General features: G+C 38.6%; 1 protein-coding gene across 1 annotated transcript in view; it reads left to right on the plus strand.

The window, feature by feature from the left end:
- The first annotated feature begins 296 nt into the window (after positions 1-296).
- The window catches only part of OSBPL11 (oxysterol binding protein like 11), a 99007-nt gene continuing 72923 nt past the window's right edge, over positions 297-26380 (plus strand). The window contains exon 1 of the mRNA XM_007447598.1: positions 297-745. Coding sequence (XP_007447660.1) covers positions 558-745 — 188 coding nt within the window. The 5' untranslated portion in view covers positions 297-557. The remainder of the gene's footprint in view (positions 746-26380) is intronic.

A 26380-nucleotide genomic window follows, 5' to 3' on the forward strand; every position in this document is an offset into this window, starting at 1 on the left:
CGCCCCTGGAGTCCAGCGTCCCGCCCTCGGCGGCCTCCTTCTCCGACCCTCCTCCCGGGCTGCCCGCGGGCGGCTCCAGCTCTTTCTCGAGGGCTGCGGCGGGAACCGCCGAGCGGGCTGGACCGGACCCTCCCGCTGAGGACCGGCCGGAGGAGCAGAGGGAGCGCGGCGGGCCAGTCAGCGCAGAGGTCAGGCCGCGGGTTCCCGTCCGTGGTCCGTCCTTCGCCCAGTACTCCTGGCTAGAGTCCGCGACCTCCCCACGCTGCTCCTGCTTCTTCTTTGAGCATGCCACCAGATCCTCTGGCAGGGTGATTTTTTTTCTCCTTGCTTTTGCCCGGAAGGAGATATATATTGAAAGGACATCTGTCCTCATCGCTACCCCTCTCCTCTTAAAAGTTTTCCTTCAGGGGGAATGCTTGTATTCCTCCCCTGGACCATTTGATGATTACTACACCAGCCGCCGTCTGTTTTAGCAACTGGGATCACCTTCAGATCAGATCTTAAATCTTATCACTTACAAAATTACAGAGTTGTTCTCTCCCGCCCAAGAAAGGCAAATGGACTTTGGAGTTAAGATGCAGGGGGGTGAACCAGTGTCAACAGTGAAAGTCTCCGAGAGCGAAGGAAGGCTGGAGGGCCTGGCCACCGCGGTGACCCCGAACAAGAACAGCAGCAACAGCAGCTGTGGGGGTGGAAACAGCAGCGGCAGCAGCCGAGGCGGCAGTGCCAAAGGCTGGCAGTACAGGTACGGCCCTTTCTCCACGGTGATAGCCTGAGGTCGGGGTGTGCTGGAGTCTGCATTCCTTCAGTTGCTGAAGGATGACGTTTTTTCACTAACTTCAGAAGTAACTAATAACATTTCATTTGGACCTGGGGTCTCATCTTTATTAGCAAGATTTAATTCATTCATTTGTCCATTCATTCAACAGGTATTTATTGAAGGCCTTTTGGAGAACACATAAATGTACCCCTGAACTTCCTCTACGACTCTAGAGCTAATTTTTTCTCTGACTTGATTCTATACTCCCTTTTGTTTTTCCTATATTGTAATTTGTTTACAGTAAGTCTGCTTCCCTTGCTTGTTGAGGGTAGGGACTGTTGAACTCAGCTCTCTCCGGAGGCTAGCAAATGCTAGGTGCTCAAAACATGTTTATCCAGTGATGGATGGAATCATTCAATCAGAAAAGATTCTTGCCCTCATGGTGTTTGTGATTTAGAAGGAGAGATGTACATAAATAATCTGAATACAGAGGCAAAAGTACAACTACTAGTGCCTCCAAAACTCTAAACTAGTGAGATGTTTCAGTTTGACTCGATCAGGCCACTCACACCTCTCTGTCTTTGAAAGATTCTACATTTATTAATTTTCATTGATATGAATGAAAAACTGAAGGAACAGGAAGTGAGTACTGGAGAAGCAATGGCAGCTTTATTTTTTGTTTTTGATATGTAAAGGATAGGTGGGTATAACCATCCAGAATCTTTTTTTCCAAATTGAGAAATATTTGACATGTAACATTATATTAGTTTCAGGTGTACAACATAAAGATTTGATATTCGTATGTATTGTGGAATGATCACCCCAACAGATCTAGTTACCATCTGTCACCACACAGAGTTATTTTTTTTTTAATGAGAATTCTCTTAGCAACTTTCTTATTTTAAAAACATATTTATTTATTATTTATTTATTATTTTATTTATTTTTGTCTGCATCGGGTCTTAGTTGCAGCACGCAGGACCTTCGTTGAGGCGTGCAGGCTCTTCGTTGAAGCACGCAGGCTTCTCTCTAGTTGTGGTGCGTGGGGCTTCCTCTTCTCTAGTTGTGGCATGCAGGCTCCAGGGCGCATGGGCTCTGTAGTTGTGGTGCGTGGGTTCCAGAGTGCGTGGGCTCTGTAGTTTGCAGCACGCAGGCTCTCTAGTTGAGGCACACCAGCTCAGTAGTTGTGGCACGTGGGCTTAGTTGCCCCACGGCATGTGGGATCTTAGTTCCCTGACCAGGAATCGAACCCTCATCCCCTGCGTTGTAAGGTGGATTCTTTACCACTGGACCACCAAGAAGTCCCAGCAACTTTCAAATGTTTGATATAGTATATGGTATCTATATGGTATCTATAGTCACCATGCTGTACATTACATTTCCAGGACTTATTTATTTTATAACTGGAAGTTTGTACCTTTTCATCACCTTCACCCATTTCACCCACCCCTCCCTCTGGCTACCCTCAATTTGTTCTCTATATTTATGAATTTTGTTTTGTTTTTTAGATCCCATATGTAAGAGAGAGAACACAGTATTTGTCTCTTCTCTGTGACTTATTTCACTTAGCATAATGCCCTCAAAGTTCATCCATGTTGGTGCACATGGCTAGATTTCCTTCTTTTTTATGGCTGGATAATATTCCATTGTGTATATATACCACGTTTTCTTTGTCCAGTCATCACTGACCATCTGATGGACACTTAAGTTGCTTCCATGTTTTGGCTATTGTAAATAACACTGCAATGAACAGGGGTGTCCAGATATCTTTTTGAGTTAGTGTTTTCCTTTCCTTCAGATAAATACCTGGAAGTGGAATTGCTGGATTATTCAGAATCTTAAGAATGAATGAAATTGGAATATCTCATGGTATTGGAACTATAGGAATTCATTCTTAAATTTTGGTTAACTGACTGCCTGTGTGCTTAGCTCTCGGTTCTTTTTAGCTTTTGCGCTGTTTGTAGTTGTGAAATTTGAAAGGGATTAAAGCCAAGATTTCATGAAGGATATACATTTATCATGAATAATATCCATATATGTGAAATATGCAAGACTATATTAACACACAGAAACAAAGTGTAGAAGATTATAACTTTTTATTGATAAGTGATTATATGACAGGAAAGTATATTTAGTTACTGTGAGATGTCTAGGCTCACTTTTGGAATGCCTGATGCTTTTTCTTTTGTGGTTTAAGACTAACCTTATAAAATTATCAGTAACTTGGCAGGGTTATTTTGATATGACTTAAGGAAGCAAGATAAAATAATATTTCATGTAGCCAGAGGTGAGTCTTCTGACATCCTCAACTCTTTGAAACCCAGTCTTAATTGAATTAAAAAGTGAAACAGGTTTCTTAACACTGTCATAAAGCCATATACTTTACTTCTATACTTTGATTCAGGACCCTATTATCCCTTACTTAGGGTATTATTTACTGGTTATATAATTTTCAAACTAGAATCTGTTGGAAGCACAAATGAAAAAAGTTATCAGGGGAAGTGTAACAGGAAATGGCAACTGACAGCATAGGACAGTCAAAGATTTGAAAAGTTAACATGCAGACTAAGCTGTATTACTTCCTAGTAATATAATCAGAGTTACAATGACCTTAAGTCATCCAGGAAAGCACAGTCTGTTTAAGCAAAGAACTGTAAGATACAGTGGTGAACAATTTCAAGGAAAATACTAAAAAATTTTTTTAAATGCTTAAATATCTGGAAAATTCATTTATGTGGAACTCTTCCCCAAGGATGCAGATATATAACGCATTACTGCATTTACATACTGACATATCTCTTTACTTAAATGAGGCTTGTTTGAAGCTAATCCTTCAGCCTACCTCTCAATCGAATTTATCCCCTTGTACTCTATGACACTGATCAAACAATTTTATCCATTAAAATTGTCCTGCATTGCTCCTTCTTCCCTGACTTCTTCCTGTGAGGCCCAAAGCTCTAGACTTTAAAAACAGCAACAATAATGAAAACTAATCTAAATCCTTTCCCCTTAAAAACAGTTTACACTCAAACTGCCTCCATTTCCTTAGCCCTCATTTATTGCTCAACCCATGACAGTTGGCTCTGTCCTTACCAAGGATATGAGTAAAAAATGATGAATGTTTTTAGATTCCTATTCCAGTTGATATCTCTGTAAGTGTATCTGTTATTATTCTTTTCTTGACTTTTTTGACATTACTTTCTCTTGGTTTCTCCTTTATTGCTCTAACTGTCATCTAATTGCTCCTTTTTCATTTCTTTGGTTGGCTCTTTTCCTTTAGAAGCTGGTGTGTTACTTCATCATCTTCTGTTCTTAAGCTCATGTTTTCTGTTTGTTATCTCAGTCTTTTCCATGGCCTCAACAGCTCTCTCTGGAACTTGAGAGCCGTAAATTCAACTGCTTACCTGTAATTTTCTACTATCCCGTTTTAAAAAATGGAGATTTCAGGTTATGTCTTAGGGAGTGGTTGAAATTTAGTAAAGAATGTGGTTCAAACCCTGGGCTTTGGCTTTGCAGACTTAGAAAATTAATTAGCATAATGTTTTCAAGGTTTATAAATGTTGTCACATATATTGTTACTTTATTCCTTTTTGTGGCTGAATAATACTCCACTTATGTATATACCATGTTTTGCTTATCTCTTCATCAGTTGATGGACATTTGGGTTGTTTCCATTTTGGGGTTATTATGAATAATGCTGCTTTGAACATTTGTGTTCTAGTTTTGTGTGGACATATGTTTTCATTTCTCTTGGATATATACCTGGGAGTGAAATTGCTGGGTCATATGGTAACTGTTTAACTTTTATTTATTTATTTATTTTATTTTGGGGTCTTTGTTGCTGCACGCAGGCTTTTCTCTGGTTGCGGTGAGCGGGGGCTATTCTTTGTTGCTGTGCGCGGGCTTCTCATTGAGGTGGCTTCTCTTGTTGTGGAGCATAGGCTCTAGGTGCGTGGGCCTCAGTAGTTGTGGCACATGGGCTCAGCAGTTGTGGCTCACGGGCTCTAGAGCGCAGGCTTGGCAGTTGTGGTGCACAGGCTTAGTCGCTCCGTGACATGTGGGATCTTCCTGGACCAGAGCTCAAACCCGTGTCCCCTGCATTGGCAGGCAGATTCCCAACCACTGTGCCACCAGGGAAGCCCTTGTTTAACTTTTTGAGGAACTGTCAGACCATCTTCCAAAGCTGCTGCACCATTTTACCTTCTTATTAGCAGTGTGTTAGGGTTTTAATCTCTTCACCTTCTCATCAACACTTGTTATTGTCTGTCCTTTTGGTTTTAGCCATCCTAGTGGGTATGGAATGGTGGTGGTGGTGCATTGTGGTTTTGAATTGCATTTCCCTGATGACTAATAATGTTGAGTATCTTCATGTACTTACTGGTCATTTGTCTTATCTTCTTTGGAGAAATGTCTGTTCAGAGGTTTTGGCCATTTTTTTTAAATTGAACTATAGTTGGTTTACAATATTGTGCTAGTTTCAGGTATACAGCAAATGTCATATATATATATATTATATATATATATATATATCAGATTCTTTTCCATTATAGGGTATTACAAAACATTGAATATAGTTCCCTCTGCTATGCAGTAGGTTCTTGTTGTTTATTTTATATATAGTAATTTGTATCTGTTAATCCCAAACTTCTAATTTATCCCTACCCCCTTCCCCTTTGATAATCATAAGTTTGTTTTCTATGTCTGTGAGTCTATTTCTGTTTTGTAAATAAGTTAATTTGTATCTTTTTTTAGATTTCACATATAAGTGATATCATATGATATTTGTTTTTCTCTGTCTGACTTACTTCACTTAGTATGATAATCTCTAGGTCCATCCATGTTGCTGCAAATGGCATTATTTTTTTGTATGGCTATGGCTGAGTAGTATTCCATTGTATATATATACCACATCTTCTTTATCCATTCATCTGTTGATGAACATTTAGGTTGCATCCATGTCTTGGCTATTGTAAATAGTGCTGCTGTGAACATTGGGGTGCATGTATCTTTTTGAGTTAGAGTTTTGTCTTTTCCGGATATATGCCCAGGAGTGAGATTGCTGGATCATAAGATAACTCTACTTTTAGTTTTTTTTTTAATAAATTTATTTTATTTTATTTTTATTTATTTTTGGCCGTGTTGGGTCTTCGTTGCTGTGCGCGGGCTTTCTCTAGTTGTGGCGAGTGGGGCTACTCTTCGTTGTGGTGCGCGGGCTTCTCATTGCAGTGGCTTCTCTTGTTGCGGAGCACAGGCTCTAGGTGCATGGACTTGAGTAGTTGTAGCACGTGGGTTCAGTAGTTGTGGCTCATGGGCTGTAGAGCACAGGCCCAGTAGTTGTAACACACGGGCTTAGTTGCTCCATAGTATGTGGGATCTTCCTGGGCCAGGGCTCGAACCCGTGTCCCCTGCCTTGGCAGGCAGATTCTTTTTTTGTTTTTCGTTTTTGTTTTTTGTTTTTGTTTTTTTGGTGCCGAAACCCGGGAGGCAGGCGGATTCTTAACCACTGCACCACCAGGGAAGTCCCGGCAGGTGGATTCTTAACCACTGTGCTACTAGGGAAGCCCCTATTTTTAGTTTTTTAAGGAACCTCTGTACTGTACTCCATAGCTGCTACACCAACGTACATTCCCACCAACAGTGTAGGAGGGTTCCCTTTTCTCCACACCCTCTCCAGCATTTATTATTTGTAGACTTTTTGTTGATGTCCTTTGGCCATGTTTAATTTGGATTTTGGGGGTTTTTTTTGAGTTGTAAGGGTTCTTTATGTATTCTGCATACAATTTCCTTATCAGATATATGATTTGCAAATATTTTCTCCTGTTCTGTGGGTTGTCTTTTCACTTTTTTTTTTTTGCCATGGCACGTGGTTTGCCGGATCTTAGTTCCCCAACCAGGGATTGAACCCGGGCCCATGGCAGTGAAAGCACTGAGTCCTAACCACTGGGCTGCCAGGGAATTCCCATCTTTTCAATTTCTTGATGAAATTACTTTCAGCACAGAATAATAGAAAATATTAGAAATAATAATAGAAAATTATTTTTATGAATATTTGTTTTCATTTAGTTTTAAGATGATTTGGTGGTTTTTATATTTAATTTATGTTTAATTATGTTAACTATAATTAATTATGTTTAATTTTAATCCACCTGGAGTTTATTTAGAAATATATGAGATAGTGTGTTATCTATTATTGTGTTACAAATTATCCCCAAATTAAACAGCAGCGTTTTTTTGTCTCACAGTGTCTTTGGGTCGGTAATGTCTGTGCAGCATTGCTGGGTGGTCTGGCTCTGGGTCTTCCACAAGGCTACAGTCATCTTGAGGCTCAGCTGGGAAGGATCCACTTCCTGGCTCATTCTTGTGGCTCTTGGCACAATTCAGTTCTTTTGGCCTGTTGGAAACAGACCTCAGTTCCTCATGAACTGACCACTGGTGGCCTCCTTTGGTTCCTGGCCACATGGACCTCTCCATATAGCATCTTACTACTTGGCAGCTTGTTTCCTCAGAGTGAGGAAGTGAGAAGAGAGTGCTAGCAAGAAGGAAGTCACAATCTTTCGTAACCTAGGCATGGAAGTGAAGTCACATCACTTTTCACTAATCATTAGAAGAAAGATGAGGTTCAGCCCACACAAAGGTGTGAATACCAGCAGGTAGGGATCAATGCAAGCCATGCAAGAAGGTGCCCGTCGTAAATGTTAGTATGAATGGACTCAAGATTGCCATCTATGATTGAAATAGATTTGACAAGTACACAGTTGGAAGTAAAGCTGAGAGTTGGAGGCTGAATTTGACTGTTGGGGAATAAGAGGAGCCACTTGGAGATCAGTTGCAATGACCTAGACATGAGCTAATAAAGGGAAGGTGTTAGTAGGCTGGAAAAGAAGGAAATCATTAGAGGAAGAGTGACAGACCTTGGTGGTTGACTAGGTGATTGGGTAGAAGGTAGTAGTGAGGGAAGGAAGTAAAAACTGACTTCAGTTATCCAGATATAAAACTTTGAAAAGTCTATAGGAGAAACAGATTTGGGGGAGTCAAATGATGCATTTGCTTTTAGGTATGTTCAGCTTAAGTTGCCAGAATGTTTAAGTGACCTTAGAGATATGGTGCATTAGAAATATAGATAATTGCCTTTGTAGTATCCAGAATGTTTTCACTTCTTTTATCACATTTAATACTCTTGGATGAAGATAGGGCATCTAGGGCATCGTTATCCCCATTTTACAGTTGAAGAAAACGGAAATCAAAATGAGTTGGCCAAGGTATATAGCTAGTAAGTGAAAGAACTTTTATTCCTAGGTAGTTATTTGCATAAAGGTATTAAAAGTAGATGAGCTCTCTAAAGGAATGAATAATTATTGGTAAATAATTAGTTTAGAACATGGTGGTTTCATCATTTACTAGTGTTTTAACTCATGCAGCAAATACTTTTGAGCGTTTACCATGTGTGAAGCCCTCTGTTAGTTAATTCCAAATTAACGTGTGCTCTCAGAACAATGAAAGTAGGGACCCCAAGGCTTGGTTTGGGAGGGTCATGAAAAAGAATCAGAAAAGGGAAGAGCCTCAACTACATTTGCAAAATATGTCATGACAGACTTCTTTAAAACCAAAGCTGAGATGTGAATTTATTAGATTAGACTTAAAGTTTTTTCTTTCCAGAGTAATTTGTACTCATAAGATTTATATTCACCGTTTAAAATAAAAATAGATTTCTTTTTCTTTTTAGATTCCTTAATTCTAGATCCTTCCTTCCTTTTTCATAGTAACGTTCAAAGCTTATAAAATGTGTGTTTCCATTATTTTTCTTTATGTCAGCTTTCAGAAAAATTTTCAAATCTGCAAATCTGCCACTTGTTAATTTAAAATGGACAGATGAGAACTACCCAGAGGAGGACCCGAGAAGCAAATTGGGGTGTATGATGGGCCTGCTTTTTCCTGTTTTGGGCTCTGTGCTAGCTAACCTCTGTTAACAAACAGACAGATCTCTTTTCCTCATCATCAGATAGTATGCATTTCAGTAAATGGGTAGAAGTCTGCAAATGTATAGTATAGAAATAATTTTTGTGGTCAGACCTGGTATCTTCCACTCTAAATACTCTGTTACAGGGAAAAGTACCCATTTGCAAATGGGGAAATGACATTTGCCTAAATATAACCTAATGTTTGCTGTCTTTGAGATTTTACCACTTCTTTTGAGGTTGATTTGAAGAAAAAGTCATAAATGTTTGCTACTATTGAGGTTGGCTGGAAGGTCCCTGGAGGGGTAGACTGAAGTCTATGGTTGCTGCTGGCTGTAGCTGGAAACCTTAGTTAGAGGGATCGAAGGGAGAGAAAAAGAAAAGGAACAGGAGGGAAAACAGGGACAGAAAAAGGACATAGCAAAGAGAGACAGAGGGAGAGAGAGGGAGCGAGGGAGGGAGGAAAGGGACAGAATGAAAATGATATAAATGGTGAGATGAAATGCCACCAGTGTTGCTTCTGGAACAGGTTTCCTAACCTTGATAGAGGCCTTTTTAATATACTGCCTGAGCCTATACCCTCAATTCTATAAAGAATTACTTGTTTAACAATTTTGTAGATGTTTCACATTATAACTAACATAAATGAAAAGTATTTTTAATTTAATTTTGGGGAATAGGTAATATGTTCACTTGATCCAAAAAAATATTAAAAGGTGTGTAATGGGGGCTTCCCTGGTGGCGCAGTGGTTGAGAGTCCGCCTGCCGATGCAGGGGATACGGGTTCGTGCCCCGGTCTGGGAGGATCCCACATGCCGTGGAGCGGCTGGGCCCGTGAGCCATGGCCGTTGAGCCTGCTCGTCCGGAGCCTGTGCTCCACAATGGGAGAGGCCGCAGCAGTGAGAGGCCCACATACGACAAGATACAAGAGAAAAAAGACATCAGTAATGGATAACTTCAAGGATTGTTGCCTGAGCAATCAGGACTGTAAAATTCCCATATATTGAAATGAGGAAATTGCCCAAAGGAATGGTTTCTGTGTTTGTGTTGGTGGTGGTTATGGTAGAGGGACTGATTGGTTAACTTTGAGAGTTAGGTTTGGACATCTTAAGTTTGAGAAGTCTCTCAGATATCCAAGTGGAGATGGTCAGTGGGAGTTGGATATATGAGTCTATTGCTCAGAGAAGACGCTGGAGACCTCTCTTTGGTTTTGCCTGCACATCTGGTAGACATAGTTATGTTGAAACAATAATTTCACTGGACAAGTTGATCAGGCAAGGAAGATGTTATTCAAGACTATTACAATAAGGGAGAGACCAGAACTGAGCTACAGTGGAACAAAGGACTGGAAGGATTTTAAGAGCTGGGGTGGGGATGGGGAGATCTTAGGCCATTTTTTGTGTGTTTGCTAATTGACTTTGTCTAAAGGAAAAGTGAACACACTTGTATCTTCTGGACAGGAGGTAATTTTACAACTTGGAGCAAGGTGACCACCAAACTCAGACTTCTACCCACCCATAGAAATTGGGATCTTCCTTGATGGCTATATTTCAAAGGGATGTCTCCCATGTCCTTGAGAACAACATTCACACATTGTACAGCTGGCAAGAGACTTTGAAAAAGGTTCACATCTCAAAGGATCAGAGAAAGAATTTACAATCACAAGTTTTCTAAAGTAAAAATGCTAAGAAAATGGGTGGGGAGGAACTCCTGCAGTTAGGCCATCTGGATTCTGTAAGGACAGGGAGTAAGAGGGGAGTTGGGCCTGGAGGGAGGAAGAAACCTTCAGGTTAGTCAAACTGAAGGGATTATCAAGAGTGCCTTGTTTAAGCAGAAACTAACACACCATTGTAAAGCAATTATACTCCAAAACAAAAAAAAAAAAAAAAAAAAAAAAAAAAAAGGTGTGTAATGAAAATCTTCCACCCGATCCTCCACCTGCTCAGGACTCCTTCTACCTAAAAATAGAGGGTACACACTCTTGGCTTCCTGTGTGTGCTTTCAGAGATTTTTTAAAAAAAGAATTAAGTAAATACAATATACATTTGCCCCACTTTTAATTGTATCGTAAATGATATCATACTATGTGTGTGTGTATATGTATATATACACACACACATATATGTATGTAATATTAGTTCAGGCTGCCGTAACAAAATACTGTACTCTGGATGGCTTAAACAACAAATTTATTTTCTCACAGTTGTGGAGGCTGGAAGTTTTGAGATCAGGGTGCCAGCATTGTCAGGTTCAGGTGAGGGTGTCTTCCAGGTGTGCAGATGACCTTCTTTTCACTGTGTCCTCACATGGCAGAGGAGTGGGCTGGGGGGGCATCTCACTGTGTGCTCACATGGTGGGGGTTGGTGGGGGATGTAGGGGAGAGAGAGAGAGGTTGAGAGAGAGAGGCGTGAGAGAGCTCTCTGGTTTTTCTTGTAAGGGCACATCTCATCATAAGGGCCCCAGTCTGTACCTAAGCATCTCCCAAAGGCCCCATCTCTAAATACCATCACATTGGGCATTAGGACTTCAACATATGAATTTTGTAGGGACACAATTCAGTCCACCTTTAATAAGTTCCCTGTTGATGGACATTTAATTTGTTTCCAAAATTTTGCTGTTATAAATAATGATGCAGTGAATAACCTTCTGCACATTTCACAAGCATATGAATATTATCTGTGGGAAAAATACCCAGGAGTTGGAATTACTGAGTCAATTTGTAATTTTGATAGTAGTTATCAGATTTCTCCTCATTGGGGTGTGCAGTGGCAATGATTGAGTGCTTATTTCCCATCAGCCTCTTCAGTGTAGTGTGTTATTAGATTGGCAAAAATCTAAAAGTTTAATAGGTTAAAAAATGGTACTTCAGTGTAGTTTTAATTTGATTCTTTTTTTTTTATTATTATGAGTGAGGTTTTAGTATTCTGGATGGGATTTTTTTTGGCAGAAAAATTTAATAGGTTTATTTATGATTATAATAAAGTTGAACTGCTGAAACTTGTTCACTGAAACATTCTGAGTTACATTAATGCTTTATGTCCCCACATTTATATTAAAAATTCAGGGACTTCCCTGGTGGCTCAGTGGATAAGAATCCGCCTGCCAATGCAGGGTACATGGGTTTGAGCCCTGGTCCAGGAAGATCCCACATGCAGTGGAGCAACTAAGCCCGTGTACCACAACCACTGAGCCTGCATTCTAGAGCCCGCGAGCCACGACTATCGAGCCCTCGTGCCACAACTACTGAGCCTGTACTCTAGTGCCCATGTGCCACAACTACTGAAGGCCACACGCCTAGAGCCCATGCTCCACAACGGAAGCCACTGCAAGGAGAAGCCCGCCCGCCGCAATGAAGAGTAGCCCCCCTGGTCGCCACAACTAGAGAGCCTGTGTGCAGCAACGAAGACCCAATGCAGCCAAAAATAAATAAAATTAAATCATTAAAAAAAAAAATCACACAAGGGAGACAAAGAGGGAAGAGATATGGGAACATATATATATGTATAACTGACTCACTCTGTTATAAAGCAGAAACTAACACACCATTGTAAAGCAATTATACCCCAATAAAGATGTTAAAAAAAAAAAAAAAAAAAAAAGGAGGCCCCCCAGCCAAAAAATAAAAAAAAAAAAAAAAAAAAAAGGAGGCCCCCCAGCCAAAAAATAAAAAAAAAAAAAAAAAAAAAAGGAGGCCCCCCAGCCAAAAAATAAAAAAAAAAAAAAAAAAAAAAGCAGGACCCACAGCATAAAACTGAAAAAAAAAAAAAAAAAAATCACACAAAAATGAAAATGGAAAAACTGCCAATACCTTATTACTGTCCCCTGTTTTTCCACTAGCAATCATATACTTAAGTACCTTTTGACCCCATGGGAAAAAAATATCTAACGTTCAGAACTACCAGTCACAGGAAGAAGAGGATTTTTTTTTTAGAAGAATGAAAGGTTTCCCATCATAGTGGATTCTTAAGCATGTTCTCCACATATGCAGCATGCCAGCTGGATGTCTTTTTTTTTTTAATGAATAAATCCTTTCTGCAATTAACAGCTAAGTTTTGTTTTTTTAAATAAATTTATTTTATTTTTGACTGTGTTGGGTCTTCCTTGCTGTGAGCGGGCTTCTCATTGCAGTGGCTTCTCTTGTTGCGGAGCATGGGCTCTATGCACGCAAGGATCTGTAGTTGTGGCTCTCAGGCTCTAGAGCGCAGGCTCAGTAGTTGTGGCGCACGGGCTTAGTTGCTCCAGGGCATGTGGGATCTTCCCGGACCAGGGCTTGAACCCATGTCCCCTGCATTGGCAGGTGGATCCTTAACCACTGTGCCACCAGGGAAGCCCTGGATGTCTTTTGGCATAATTGTTATGGCATGGATAGCACACGGGTTGGTGTTTCCAAAAAGGCCAACCAGATAGGCCTAACTTGCCTCCTGCAAAGCACCAGTAGCTGCACTCTGGAAGTGCAGATCTGCTTTGAAGTCCTGAGCAATTTCCCGCACCAGAGGCTGGAAGGGAAGTTTGCCAATCAGAAGTTCACTGGACTTATGATAATGTCTGATTTCACCGAGTGCCACAGTACCAGGCTTGTAACGATGAGGTTTCTTCACACCTCCAGTAGAGGGCGCACTCTTGCGAGCGGCTTTTATAGGCCTGCTTCCTGGGTGCTTTACCACTGGTGGATTTGCAGGCAGGCAGCTTTGTACGAGCCATGGTATAGAGACCTCTTACTTACCCACCTTCTCCTTTGGCTGGTGCTCAACAAGCTAGAGCTGGCACTGGTGTTGGAGAGCGACAGCCTCTGAGTGGGATTTTATCCTGTTTTGCTATCATGGTAAATCGTGAATTAGTTTAAATCAGCAATTGGCAAAAGGCTATACAAAATATACTTATGCCTTTAAAATTTTTTTTCTTATTATACTCTTGGTAGCTCAGAGACATGGCTTCATCTTAGAGTATACATTGTATGTTTTGAAGTCATATTTTTAAAATTTCATGTGATTTTATAGTTATACAAGATATAGAATCATTTGATTATACAGATTGTAATTGGGAGGTAATCCACTTCCTAGTAGTAATAGGGAGTTTGAAGATATATATATATATATGTCCACCAAAAATTATGATGAAACTATTATTAAAAAATATTATTTATTTAGTTTTTTGGTTGTGCCAGGGAACATGCAGGATCTTAGTTCCCTGACCAGGGGTCGAGCCTGGGCCCTTGGCAGTGAGAGTGTGGAGTCCTAACCACTGAACTGCCAGGGAATGCCCAGATTTTTCTTTTATTTAAGTAGTAGAATAAACTTTTAAAATTTTGTGTTGTTTTTTGAACAATTAATATTTATAGGTTCTTTAAGGACAAAAACTTGAGCGTTTGAATTTGTTGTTACTTAGGTAATAAGTGTAAAATTTTCAAAAGAATCAACTCTTTAGTCAGGTTATATATATATATATATGTATATATATATGAAAATGAACATTGCTTGGTGCTTCTTGTGTGGTTGTCACCTTTTTCCCCCCCCTTTTTATTCAAATATGGAGAAAGGGAAATGGTTTTCTGCTTTTTCTTTATACTTTCAATTTTGAAAGAATTAGCACAAGGGAAGAAAACTTTCTTTCTTGAATTATGCTATACAGACAGAAATTAAATGTTACTCTAAATGTGTTTTTGGAACCAAGTATGGTTTAAAACCAGAGAGAGGTACATACAAAAAGAGAAACAGAGAATAGACGTACAGATAGGGAGGGTGGCAGTGGACTTTAGTACCCTGCTGTTCTCTTGGTCTGTGCTGTCTTGGTCTCATTGAAATGGCTTACTGCGAAGTCCTTTTGAGAGTATATGGGGGATAAGTAAATGCTACTATGTGAACAAGAAAAAATTTCCTACTTTTCTCTAAAAATTTTAAATGTGAAATATGATGTTGCTCTTATTTGCAAACTTTACTTTTGAAATAATTTTCTTTTGAGAAAAAACCTTTAGAGTTTTGAGTAATGAGTAATGTACACACATTTTAGATTGAAAGGGTCATCTAACTAAAGCATGAGAAAACTGAGGCCCAGAAAAATGAAGTGATTTGGTCAGCGTCATTCAACGTGTTAGTCAGTGGGAAAGTCAGAACTAGGTCCTGTATCCATCCCTTTTAGGTGTGCATTCCACAGTATAACACTACCTCACACTTAAGCTTTAGAAACTTAATTTTGGACATAAGCGGTATTGAAAAGCCCACTAGTAATGTCTGGAAGTCCTGTTTATAGGTAAAAATTCACCCTATTTTTGTTGGCCAACAATGGTACTATAGGCTGGTATGAGAAAACTGGCCCTTTTTTTGTATTGAAAGGTGGGAGTTGTATTAGTTGTAGCCTTTGGAGATCAGGTTGGCAATATCTATAAATATTAAAAATGCATGTACTTTTCACCTAGCAATTTCATTTTTCGCAGTTGTACTCAAAGATATATGTGTAACTTGTTTTTTTACAGTATTGTTTGTAATAATAAAAGCCTGGAAGCAAATGTCCATCACTAGGGGGACTAGTAATACTGCTTTGCAATGGATTACTATGCAGATGCTAAGAAGGAATTAGACCAAAATGAAATCATCCCTAAGAAAACTGAAAAAAGCAAGGTACAGTGTATGTAATTGCAACCATTTTTTTTTTTTTTGGCTGCACTGGGTCTGTGGGATCTTTGTTGAAGTGTGTGGGATCTTCATTTGTAGCATGTGAACTCTTACTTGCGGCATGTGCTGTCTAGTTCCCTGACCAGGGATCAAACCTGGGCCCCCTGCTTTGGGAGCACAGAGTCTTAGCCACTGGACCACCAGGGAAGTTCCTAATCACAACCATTAAAAAAAAAAATGTGTCTGTGTGTGCTCGTGTGCGCACGTGCACACTTGTAGGTACGTAGAATATCTCTGAAGAGATACATAAAAAGTTGAGAGAAGTGCTTGTCTCTGACGAGGGGAACTGGTGGCTGGAAGACAAGGTTGGATAAGAAACTTTTGACTGTAGGGACTTCCCTGGCAACTAAGCCTGTGCACCACAATTACTGAAGCCCGCGTGCTTAGAGCCTGCGAGCCACAACCACTGAGCCTGCATGCCACAACTACTGCAGCCCGTGCACCTAGAGCCTGTGCTCTGCAACAAGAGAAGCCACCACAATGAGAAGCCCACGCACCACAACGAAGAGTAGCCTCCGCTTGCTGCAACTAGAGAAAATCCACGCACAGCAACACAGACCAAATGCAGCCAAAATAAATAAATAAATAAATTTATTTTTTAAAAAAGGAAAGAAACTTTTCAGTATATGTATGTAATACTCATTAGGAGACAGTTCTTAATGGGTCTCTCATGTTTCTGCCTGTGTTGTTAGCAGAGGTACTGACTCTTCTTTGTTCTTTACTGTTTTTTCAAAAATATTTGTATAGCAAACAGCCTTGAAGGTTAGAGATAATATTTCCCTCCTGAGCAAAAGTCAGGTTTGTTTACTGTCCAATATAATAAACATAATGTCTCCTTGCCATGGAGGTCAGGTAGACTTACTGTCCTTAAAAGATTTGGGTTCCCTACACTCAGGGTTCCTTTTCTGTACCGTAACCTACCACATGTGCAGGCATCTCCTGCCCTCTCTGCATTGCCCCGTGTGATTGGGCTGATGATCTGTCTACTGATATTGCTGTGACTACTGAAGTCTTTTGTCTCTGACTTAGGAGTTTCATGTATCCTGCCAGCATCCGTGAAACTGGCAAGCTAACTTGTTAGCTTACAAATAGGGTGACATCTCAGACCCTTCATAGTTCTTGACAAAATACTTACTGGAAAAATACAATAATTATTTTTTTAAATAAAGAAGTGGGAGACTCAGGGCTTTTTAGGTCCCATCATTCTGACTTGAAAATGTCAGGCTGACAAGAGAGATCTAAAGAACTGATCTAGAAAATGAGCCTTTTCCCCACAGAGGAATAGACTCCCTGGAGTGGGAGAAAACCAATACTTGCTGAGCATTTACCATGTTGAAAGGTACTTCAAATATATTTGGGTTGAAATATATTATCTCTTCTATTTCCTCATTATAAATCTGAAGTTAGATGTTCTTATCCGCATTTACAGATAAAAGACACATAGGACCGGATGTGTTACTTGCGTAAAGTCACACTGGGATTCAAACCTGTGTTTGTGTTAAGCTCATGCTTTTCCCATTATAATAAACCACTTCCTAACTTTCTGGAAGCGTTAGAATTGACTTTCTGCTTTTCCATGTAGAAGTTTATTCTGTCCCATCTTCAAATGGCCAGTTATCTTGCATGAGGGATTTCTCAAATTTAGTTGTCTGTAACAATCAGATTATATATTGGACTTCTTCTGTTTTCGGTCTGTATAGGCAACCATTTTACAGCTGTGCTTCTCGAACTTTCTTCATGAAATCTCTCTTAACTGCATAAGACAGTAGGTACCCCCAGTGGATGCAGTTTGTGATTTAAAGCAGCCCATGGCTGATATCACTTTCTTGGGAGTTATCTGTAGTATCTTCAAAATTCATGAGGATTTTATATTCTACTCTGTAATATATTTGTTATTGGGTTTTTCAGAGGTCTATAAATAATATCATGAGTTCAGGACCAGTTGAGAAAGAGAACATTAGGGATCAGACAGGATGCAATCAAATTGTCAGGTTATTTTTTTATTGTGGTAAAATGTACATATCATAAAATTTACCATTTTAACCCTTTATAAGTATAGAGTTCAGTGGCATTAAATATATTCACACTGTTATGCAGCCATCACCACTATTCATTCCAGAATTTTTTATCATCACAAACTAAAACTCTGTACCTATTAACTAATAACTCCTCATCCACCCCCCCCAGCCCCCCAGCAACCACTATTTGGCCTTCTGTCTCTGATTTTGACAAATCTAAGTACCTCATATAAGTGGGATTTGTCTTTCTCTTTCTGATTTACTTCACTTAGTATGATAACCTCTAGGTCCATCCATGTTGCTGCAAATGGCATTATTTCACTCTTTTTAATGACTGAGTAATATTCCATTGTGTGTTTATTTGTGTGTGTGTGTGTGTGTATCTCACATCTTTACCCATTCATCTGTCAATGGACATTTAGGTTGTTTCCATGTCTTGGCTATTGTAAATATTGCTGCTATGAACATAAGGGGTGCATGTATCTTTTCGAATTATAGTTTTCTCTGGATATATGCCCAGGAGTGGGATTGCTGGGTCATATGACAACTCTATTTTTAGTTTTTTGAGGAACCACCATACTGTTTTCCATAGTGGCAGCACCAATTTACATTCCCACTAACAGTGTAAAAGGGTTCCCTTTTCTCCACACCCTCTTCAGCATTTATTATTTGTAGACTTTTGCTGATGTCCGTTCTGACTGGTATGAAGTGGTGTTTTGATTTGCATTTCTCCAATAATTAGCAATGATGAGCATCTTTTCATGTGCTTATTGGCCATCTGTATGTTTTCTTTGGAGAAATGTCTTTTTAGGTCTTCTGCCCATTTTTTGATTGGGTTGTTTGTTTCTTTGTTATTGAGTTGTAGGAGCTGTTTGTATATTTTGGAAATTAAGCCCTCGTCCTTTGTGTCATTTGCAAATATTTTCTCCCAGTCCGTAGGTTGTCTACTAGTCAAGAACTATCCTGCAAAAAGGCTTAGTTTTGGTTCATTACCTTGTAACATAAATAGCATGAAGGGAGGGAGCAGTCTGCTTATGGTTTCCTTTGCTGTGCAAAAGCTTGTAAGTTTGATTAGGTCCCATTTGTTCGTTTTTGCTTTTATTTCTATTGCCTTGGGAGACTGACCTAAGGAAACATTGGTATAATTTATATCAGAATGTTTAGCCTATGTTCTCTTCTAGGAGTTTTATGGTGTCTTGTGTTATATTTAAGTCTTTAAGCCATTTTGAGTTTATTTGTGTGTATGGTGTGAAGGTGTGTTCTAGCTTCATTGATTTACATGGGACTCTCCAGTGTTGTTTCTACCTTTTGGCTGTTGTGAATAATGTTTCTGTGAACATTTTTATCTGTTGGAGTTTTTGCTTTCATTCTTTTGTGTATATACCCAGAATTGGAATTGCTGGATCATATAGTAGTTCTATGTTTAACTTTTTGAGGAACCATGATGCTGTTCTCCACAGTGGCTGCACCATTTTACAGTTGCACCGGCAATGCACAAGAGTTCTAATTTCTCTACATCTTTACCAACACTTGTTATTTTCTGTTTTGTTTGGTTTGGTTTGATTTTGGTTTTGATAATAGCCATACTAATGGGTGTGAAGAAATTGTTTTATTACTGGAAAAACTCACTGAAGAAAGTGCCTTTAACATGGGTTAAATAGGTTAGCTAATATTTCACCCTGTAATTAGTCATGCCTATCTACCTCGTCACAAGCAGCTTGGAATACTCAGGTCTTATTTCCATCAGAGCAGATGAAAATATCTTCTCTGGGTAGGCAGGCAGATACAAAGAAGAGAGCCCAGAACGGGCTGAGCCATTCATTTATACCCAGCTGTGGAAAGAGTGAGGGGAAGGCTGGGGAGAGAAGGGCAGGAGCTCTCTGGAGAAGTCCTCCTCATGGAAATATGTGAGGAGGGAGCGAGTTTCTTAACATTTATGTGAGTTTTGACATTAAAAAGGCTTTAACTTCTTATAGTCAAGTAAATTTGCTTTAGAAAGATAGTCTAGTTTTACCCTGTTCTCCTAGCCACCTAGCCCAGTTTTGGATATGTGTAACCTAATTTGAGAAGTAAGGGTTTTTAGGAAACACGGTTCTACATCCCAAAAGAGCAATGCTCATATAGTCACATGGGAAAGTTTTTAAAAATTTAATCCATACCTGTTAATAAGTATAAATAGCTCTGTGTCTGGACTGTTCCACCTAGTCAATGTAATTGAACATTTAAAAAATGTTTTGTTTGATTATAAAAATAATATATTAAAATTGGAAAATGTGAAACAGTAAAGGGAGCAAATTAAATCATTCATAATTCTTCCATCCAGTGATAACCACAGTTAACTGTTTTGTGTACTTTTGTTCTGTGCATATATTTTACACACTATATAAAATTCTGTAACCTGTACTTTTAGTGCTATTAATAAGCGTTTCCCCATGTTGTTAGAAACTCATAAACATTTTAATTGGTGAATACTATTCTGTCATATTTCTTAATCATTTTCTTAATGCCATTCATTTAGCTTATTTGTTTTTCTTCCTTTCCTCTCCATTCATTTCCTTGTCTCTCTAACTTTATTTTTTTTACTATTATAAATAGTGCTGCATTGGACATGTCTGCATATTATGTTTGTCTACATTTCTAATCGTCTGTCTGGATACCTAGAAGTGAAGTTGTTGGACCAAAGAGCATTAACATTTTTAAGACTCTTAGCAGAAGGGAGAGAGTCTCCCTTGACTTGTATACTTTTTGGTATAGATTAAGACACAGTTGAAATTAGAATTAGTTTTAGCTGGGATTTATTTGAGTATACAGGCTGTGAATTGAGTTGTTGTTGCTGTTTTTTGTTGTTGTTTTTTTTGTTTTGGTTTTTTTTGCAGGCTACTCAGTTGTCTTGTGGTTTTATAGAAAAATTCTGCTTCTGTCTTCCCATTGCCTAATTCATTCAGTGGAGATGTATTGAGCACCTGTTTATATCCCAGGCTATACACTAGGTGCTGCGTGGACTGCTAGGATGAGTAAGAAGCAGTCACTGCTCTGTGGAATATCTTTTTACAGCGCCAGGAGGTACATGTGTTGCAGTCATTCCCATCTGTTGTCAGTTGCTTTTTCCTCAGCTAAGCAGACTGCTCCCTCCCTTCATGCTATTTATATTACAAGGTAATGAACCAAAACTAAGCCTTTTTGGAGGATAGTTCTTGCCTAGTAAGAAAGTAGGAATTTTGAACTGTGGCTTGACTGGCACCTCCTTTACTACAGCTTGCCTAAATTTCTGCCTGTAATTAAATGCCTTAAGGTATCCATCTCTAATTTTTCTACCTGGGCTCTGGAGCCCACCTCTCCCCCATTTCCCTCTATCTCTCTCCTGAGTTGTGGTGAGCCTTTTTCTCGTTACTATATCCTGCCTGTCAGGCACTTACAACTACCGTTGCCTTAAGCCCATAATATCACCTTAACCACTTCTCTTTCTCCCAGTCTCTCTTCAGTTATTGCCATCTGGCTCTGCCTTCATCATTAAATTGGAACTGTTATCTCTTGGTTGTTAAATCTTTTTTTTTTTTTTTTTTTTTTTTTTTTTTTTTTTTTTTTGCTGTGCCTCACGGCTGTGGGGTCCTAGGGGCCACAGCAGTGAAAGCACCGAGTCCCAACCTCTGGACTGCCAGGGAATTCCCTTGGTTGTTAACTCTAATAGAAACTTCTCAGTCTTCATCTTCCTTCACCCCTCAATAGTATTAAACATTCTTGACCAAAAACTTACTTAAAATATTCCTGATTTTCTTCCTACTACTTGTCTACTTATCTCCTCTCTGTACTCCTCTTGCCTTTAAAACTTTCCCTTAGGGTTCTCTCTTAGACTCTGTCCCTTCTCTTGTCATTTTATAATACTTCCTAGGTGATTTTATTTACTCTCATCGTTTCAAATACCGGTTACATGCTTATATGCTGATCACTACCAAAATCTGTATGTTCAGTCCAAATTATGCTACCTTATTACATATCTCCCTGTGTTATGTCCCACAGGTCCCTTAAATTCAGCATGTTAAATTGGAACAAATCCAAAACTTCCTTTATGATCTCCATAAAGGCGTTTGTTCATATCTACACAGTTGTGCCAGCTGGAAATCTGGGTGTTCCCCTTGTCCCTTCTCTCTCACTCTCATTCTCATTTCACATCTGATAAGTCAAGTCCCGTCCGTCGTTTCAACCTAATCACTATTGAATCCTGTGTCTTTGTTTAATGAATCCTGTGTCTTTAACACAGGGTTCTACCCTTTCTACAAATGAAAAACTACCCTTTTCATTTGTATGACAGCTAAAAGCAGAGAGTCCCAGTGGGTCATTGTCTTTTTCTTCAAGGAGGTACATTTTTCATATATTAGGTAATGGATTTGAGATGTAGAGGAATCGCCTTTTTTACTTCCCCATCCTTTTCCGTGGATGTTCAGAGTGCTTTGCATTTAGAAGGTACTGAGCAATAGTGTTGAACTGAAATGAAAGGATGTGAAACTGTTAAAAAAGTAGCTTAATTTTATTTTATTTTTTCATTTTAAAACTATGTTTAATTTTCACATATTTAATTATATATATTATTTTATTTTGTTTTTATTAAAATACAAATAAATGCTTAACATTTAAAAATAAATGAAGAAAGAAAATCAGTGAAGAATAGAACAGTCTCTGTGGCTTCCAAGGTTCTTGCCGTTTCTCTACATATAATATTGATCGGAACCTCTGTTCTCAAAATACAGGGTTTAGTCTACCGGGGTCTAACCATGGAAACAGACTTTTTTACCTGAGCTCAATGTTGGTGAAAAAGTAGTTTAATTTAAAAAGCTTCTGCATATCTTCCTTAAGTCTGATAAAGAAGGGTGAAGAAATGTGTGTTATAGTAATGAAGAGTTAGGAATTGAAGCAGTCATTGTTAAGATACCTAGGAGGTGATGAACCTCAAATTAAATAGAATAATGCCACTTGGCATATAGTTCAGTTAATCAACTGTATTTATAGACTATCAGCTGCTAGTGCTAATTTCAATAAAATGTTAACAGGATCAGAATATACGCAATTTGTTGAGTGGTGGAGTTGCAGAAGGACTGAAGAAGACATTAACTTTTTCATAGCTTATTTTTCTGTGTGTTAGTCTTTTGGACCGTCATCTCTAATTCATAGAACACAGAATATTAGTATGATATAATCAGATATATGGTATATTCCCACTTTAACAACTAGGTTTTATTCATATTAACAGGTAAATCTTCTATTAAATTTACACATTTTAAATAGGAGCAAAGCATGAGTGTTAGAAGTACTACATAATAACTATAAGGAAGTAGAGAGAAGAGAGGGAACGAAAGATGTTCACTCACAGAGCTTTTTATGCTGGCCACCAGATGGCACAGTGGTTCCGCATCAGCTGGTTGCACTGACCAGAGAAGGGGAAGGATGAGAGAGGGACAGTGCAACCAGCTGTTCCAAGAATGGATTGCTCTTCAGTTGGTTCTTTGTAACCTCAGATGTCTGTTTTCTGTAGTAAAAGCAGGCCAGCAGTTTGTAAGTACATATTTGAATTTGTTTCTTTTGAAGCTGGCTTTATGCTACTACAAAGTAAACCATGTCAGTATCCCTCTTGTGATTTTTGTGAGAAGGTTATCTCTTTAGATGCAAGCATCAAAAATATTAAAACACTAAAAATTAAACATAAAACATTACTGTACTGTGGAATATGAGGATACACATTCATTTTATTTAATGAATGATGCTACTGAAATTATACTCTTAAAAATTCATTGATAGTCATTAAATGACTGATATAAATAACTTAGATAGGACCAAAATGAGGAATACCTTTAATAATATGAGGGACTAAACAAAAATAAGGGACATGAGGCATAATCTTTGATTGCTTTGAAATGAAGATTTTGTTTTTCTCAGTGTAGATAGTTTATTTGAAGTTTAATAAACATTCTCTGCACAGTTCACATATCCATTTGAAGAATATATATAGTCCTAGAACCAGAGGAATTGAACTATAACTGAGTTGTAATGTTTTTATAGCATGCTAATAGCTGTGAAATGATTCTTATCTAGTAATGAAAGCTTGGTGTAGAGAACCTAGATTAAAGGGGAAAATTAAAAATGCTGAATTATGGAATATCTGGGTACTTTGGGGAAATATTTAATTTAGGTTATGTGACACCCTAGGCCTTTTGTGGATTGGTACAGAGTGTAAATAAATATTCAGGTTATGAAGCTACAGGACAAAATAGACCAAGAATAAGGTTTTTTAAAAATTTAGATATTATTGATATATAACATTAGTTTTAGGTGCACAATATAATTTTTTTTATATGTTGCAAAATGATCACAATAAGTCTAGTTAACATGCATCACTGGGCTTCTCTGGTGGCGCAGTGGTTAAGAATCTGCCTGCCAATGCAGAGGACACGGGTTCGAGCCTTGGTCCCGGAAGATCCCACATGCCGTGGAGCAACTAAGCCCATGCGCCACAACTACTGAGCCTGTGCTCTAGACCCCATGAGCCACAACTACCAAGACCACGTGCCACAGCTACTGAAGCCTGCGCACCTAGAGCCTGTGCTCTGCAACAAGAGAAGCCACTGCAGTGAGAGGCCCGTGCACTGCAACGAAGAGCAGCCTCCGCTTGCCGCAACTATAGAAAGCCTGTGCACAGCAATGAAGACCCAACGCAGCCGAAAATAAATAAATAAAAGTAAATAAATAAAAACTTTAAAAAACATTCATCAGTTACACTTTGTTTTCCTTATGATGAGAACTTTTAAGATCTATTCTCTTAGCAACTTTCAAATATACAATATTATCAACTATAGTCACCATGCTATAAATAACATTCCCAGGACTGACTTATTTTATAACTGCAAGTTTGTGTCTTTTGATCACCTTCACCCATTTTGTTTACCTCCCACCCCCACCACTGGCAGCCACTAATCTGTTCTATGAGTTTGGGGGGTTTTTTGTTTTTATTTTTAGATTCCATATATAAGTGAAGGAATAAGTTTTGAGGACAAGAACAGTTCAAGACAGCTAAGCTCTATGTTAAATATCTAAAACATATGAGGAACTCTTTGGGAAATTATTTTTGGGCAGAGTCCAGGGGCATTGGGATTCCTCTGGCCCCAAAAAGCTGTTTAAGCCTGAAGCCTGGGGAAAACATGAGCGCCAGACTAGAAATCTCTGCCTTTTCAAGTACCAGTGGAACTGAAAGAAATAGCTTTGCTGTGACATAGGGCTGGAAGTAGGGCAAAAATCCAATGGGTTGGGTTTCTAGAGGAGAATCCTTCCTCTAGATGTGGGTTTTAGAAATTACTGAAATGAGAATTCAAATGGTACTGTCAGTTTTAACATGACAGAATACATGTATAATTATCATAACTTTGGGTTGGCAGTTTAGAGGTTGACAACCTTTGTCTTCTTGAGATTAGTGACTGTATGAAGCCAAAAGGACATGAGCCGTTTCACTTAATATTAGTAAACAGTGTTGTTTGCTAGCCTTAGAATGGAAGAAAAATACAGAAAAAAAAGTAACATACTCAGTCATGGGATCAGTTCTTTATTTCCAAGCACTTTGAAGAAATGAGATTAGAAGGGCACCCAACTTCCAAGCACTTTGAAGAAATGAGATTAGAAGGGCACCCAACATTGAGTTTATCCCTGAGGCATCCCTCCTACTTGCTCTCCAGTAATAACAGCTACTAGAATCTTATAGTCAGTTTGGGCATTTTGTTGTGTGTTTGTGTAAGAGAGTATCTTTATCTTCATCTCTCTTCATTTGTCATTCAGATCAACCCAAGTCTTTAAAAAATTTTGTTCTGTTGGTTGTGTCAGCTCTCTCTTGATTTTGCTTTTGATATCCATGTTTTAAAGGTTGCCAGTTGTCTTATACTTTCCATTTCCTAGATGCTGGTTAGCTGAAATTTTACCAAGTAAGCTCTGTGATTCAGGGATAGTAGAGAAAATAAATGTTTAATATCGTTTGCATCTTATAGTTTAAAGTTAAAACTTCAGAGTAGATGAGTTTAAAAAGAATTCTTAATGTAAGTTACAAAATAAAAAATGAAGCCCATATATCAAAAAGATATATCAATGTAGGTGAAGCTTTAATATCTTTTCATAAGTATAAGGAAACTTAAAATATTGGAAACAAAGTATCAATAAGATACTGCATTTTCTATGAACCACTGTAACAGAACATTTCTGATAAATAGAAAAAGGGGGCAGGAAGTAAAGAAACTCACTTTCAGTAAGGCTAACGATACAGGTCCCAAATAAATCTTTCCAGTGGTAAGACTTGCAATGAGCACTTTGCCGCATGCCTATCTGGGGTGGGGGAGTGGGAGTGAGGTGTCATACTCATCAAAAACAGGATCTTCATTTTGAAAGCCCAAAGAATCAGACATAACATGTCCCACCAGTTTGAGGAAGCACTATTCAACCTGGAGACCTTTTTTAGTTTATTCTAGAACCATAAAACTGGATTTTCTTTGTTTAGTATTGAATTAAGTTATAAAATATTTTTATTTATAATTATATGTATAGTATATTTGTTTCATATTTATGTAATTTTATACGTATATAATGGCTTTATATTTGAATATTGTATAGTGATTTATGGGGGATTACACTTGCTTTGAAGAACTCTGGTAAAGTCCTATGGATATGAAATATGGGGATTAAATAGCTCTATTTGTTAACCTATAAATTTTACTTCTGAAGTAAGTTTGAAGTATTTGTAGAAAAGTATGTGTCTACAGCTTTTTTTTTCCTTTAATTAATTAATTAATTTATTTATATTTGGCTGCGTTGGGTCTTGCCTGCTGCGCACAGGCTTTCTCTAGTTGCGGTGAGCGGGGGCTACTCTTTGTTGCAGTGCGTGGTCTTCTCATTGCAGTGGCTTCTCCTGTTGCAGAGCACGGGCTCTAAGCGCGTGGGCTTCAGTAGTTGTGG

Source organism: Lipotes vexillifer, unplaced genomic scaffold (assembly GCF_000442215.2).
Source record: "Lipotes vexillifer unplaced genomic scaffold, Lipotes_vexillifer_v1.1 scaffold823, whole genome shotgun sequence".
NCBI classification, from domain to species: Eukaryota; Metazoa; Chordata; class Mammalia; order Artiodactyla; family Lipotidae; genus Lipotes; species Lipotes vexillifer.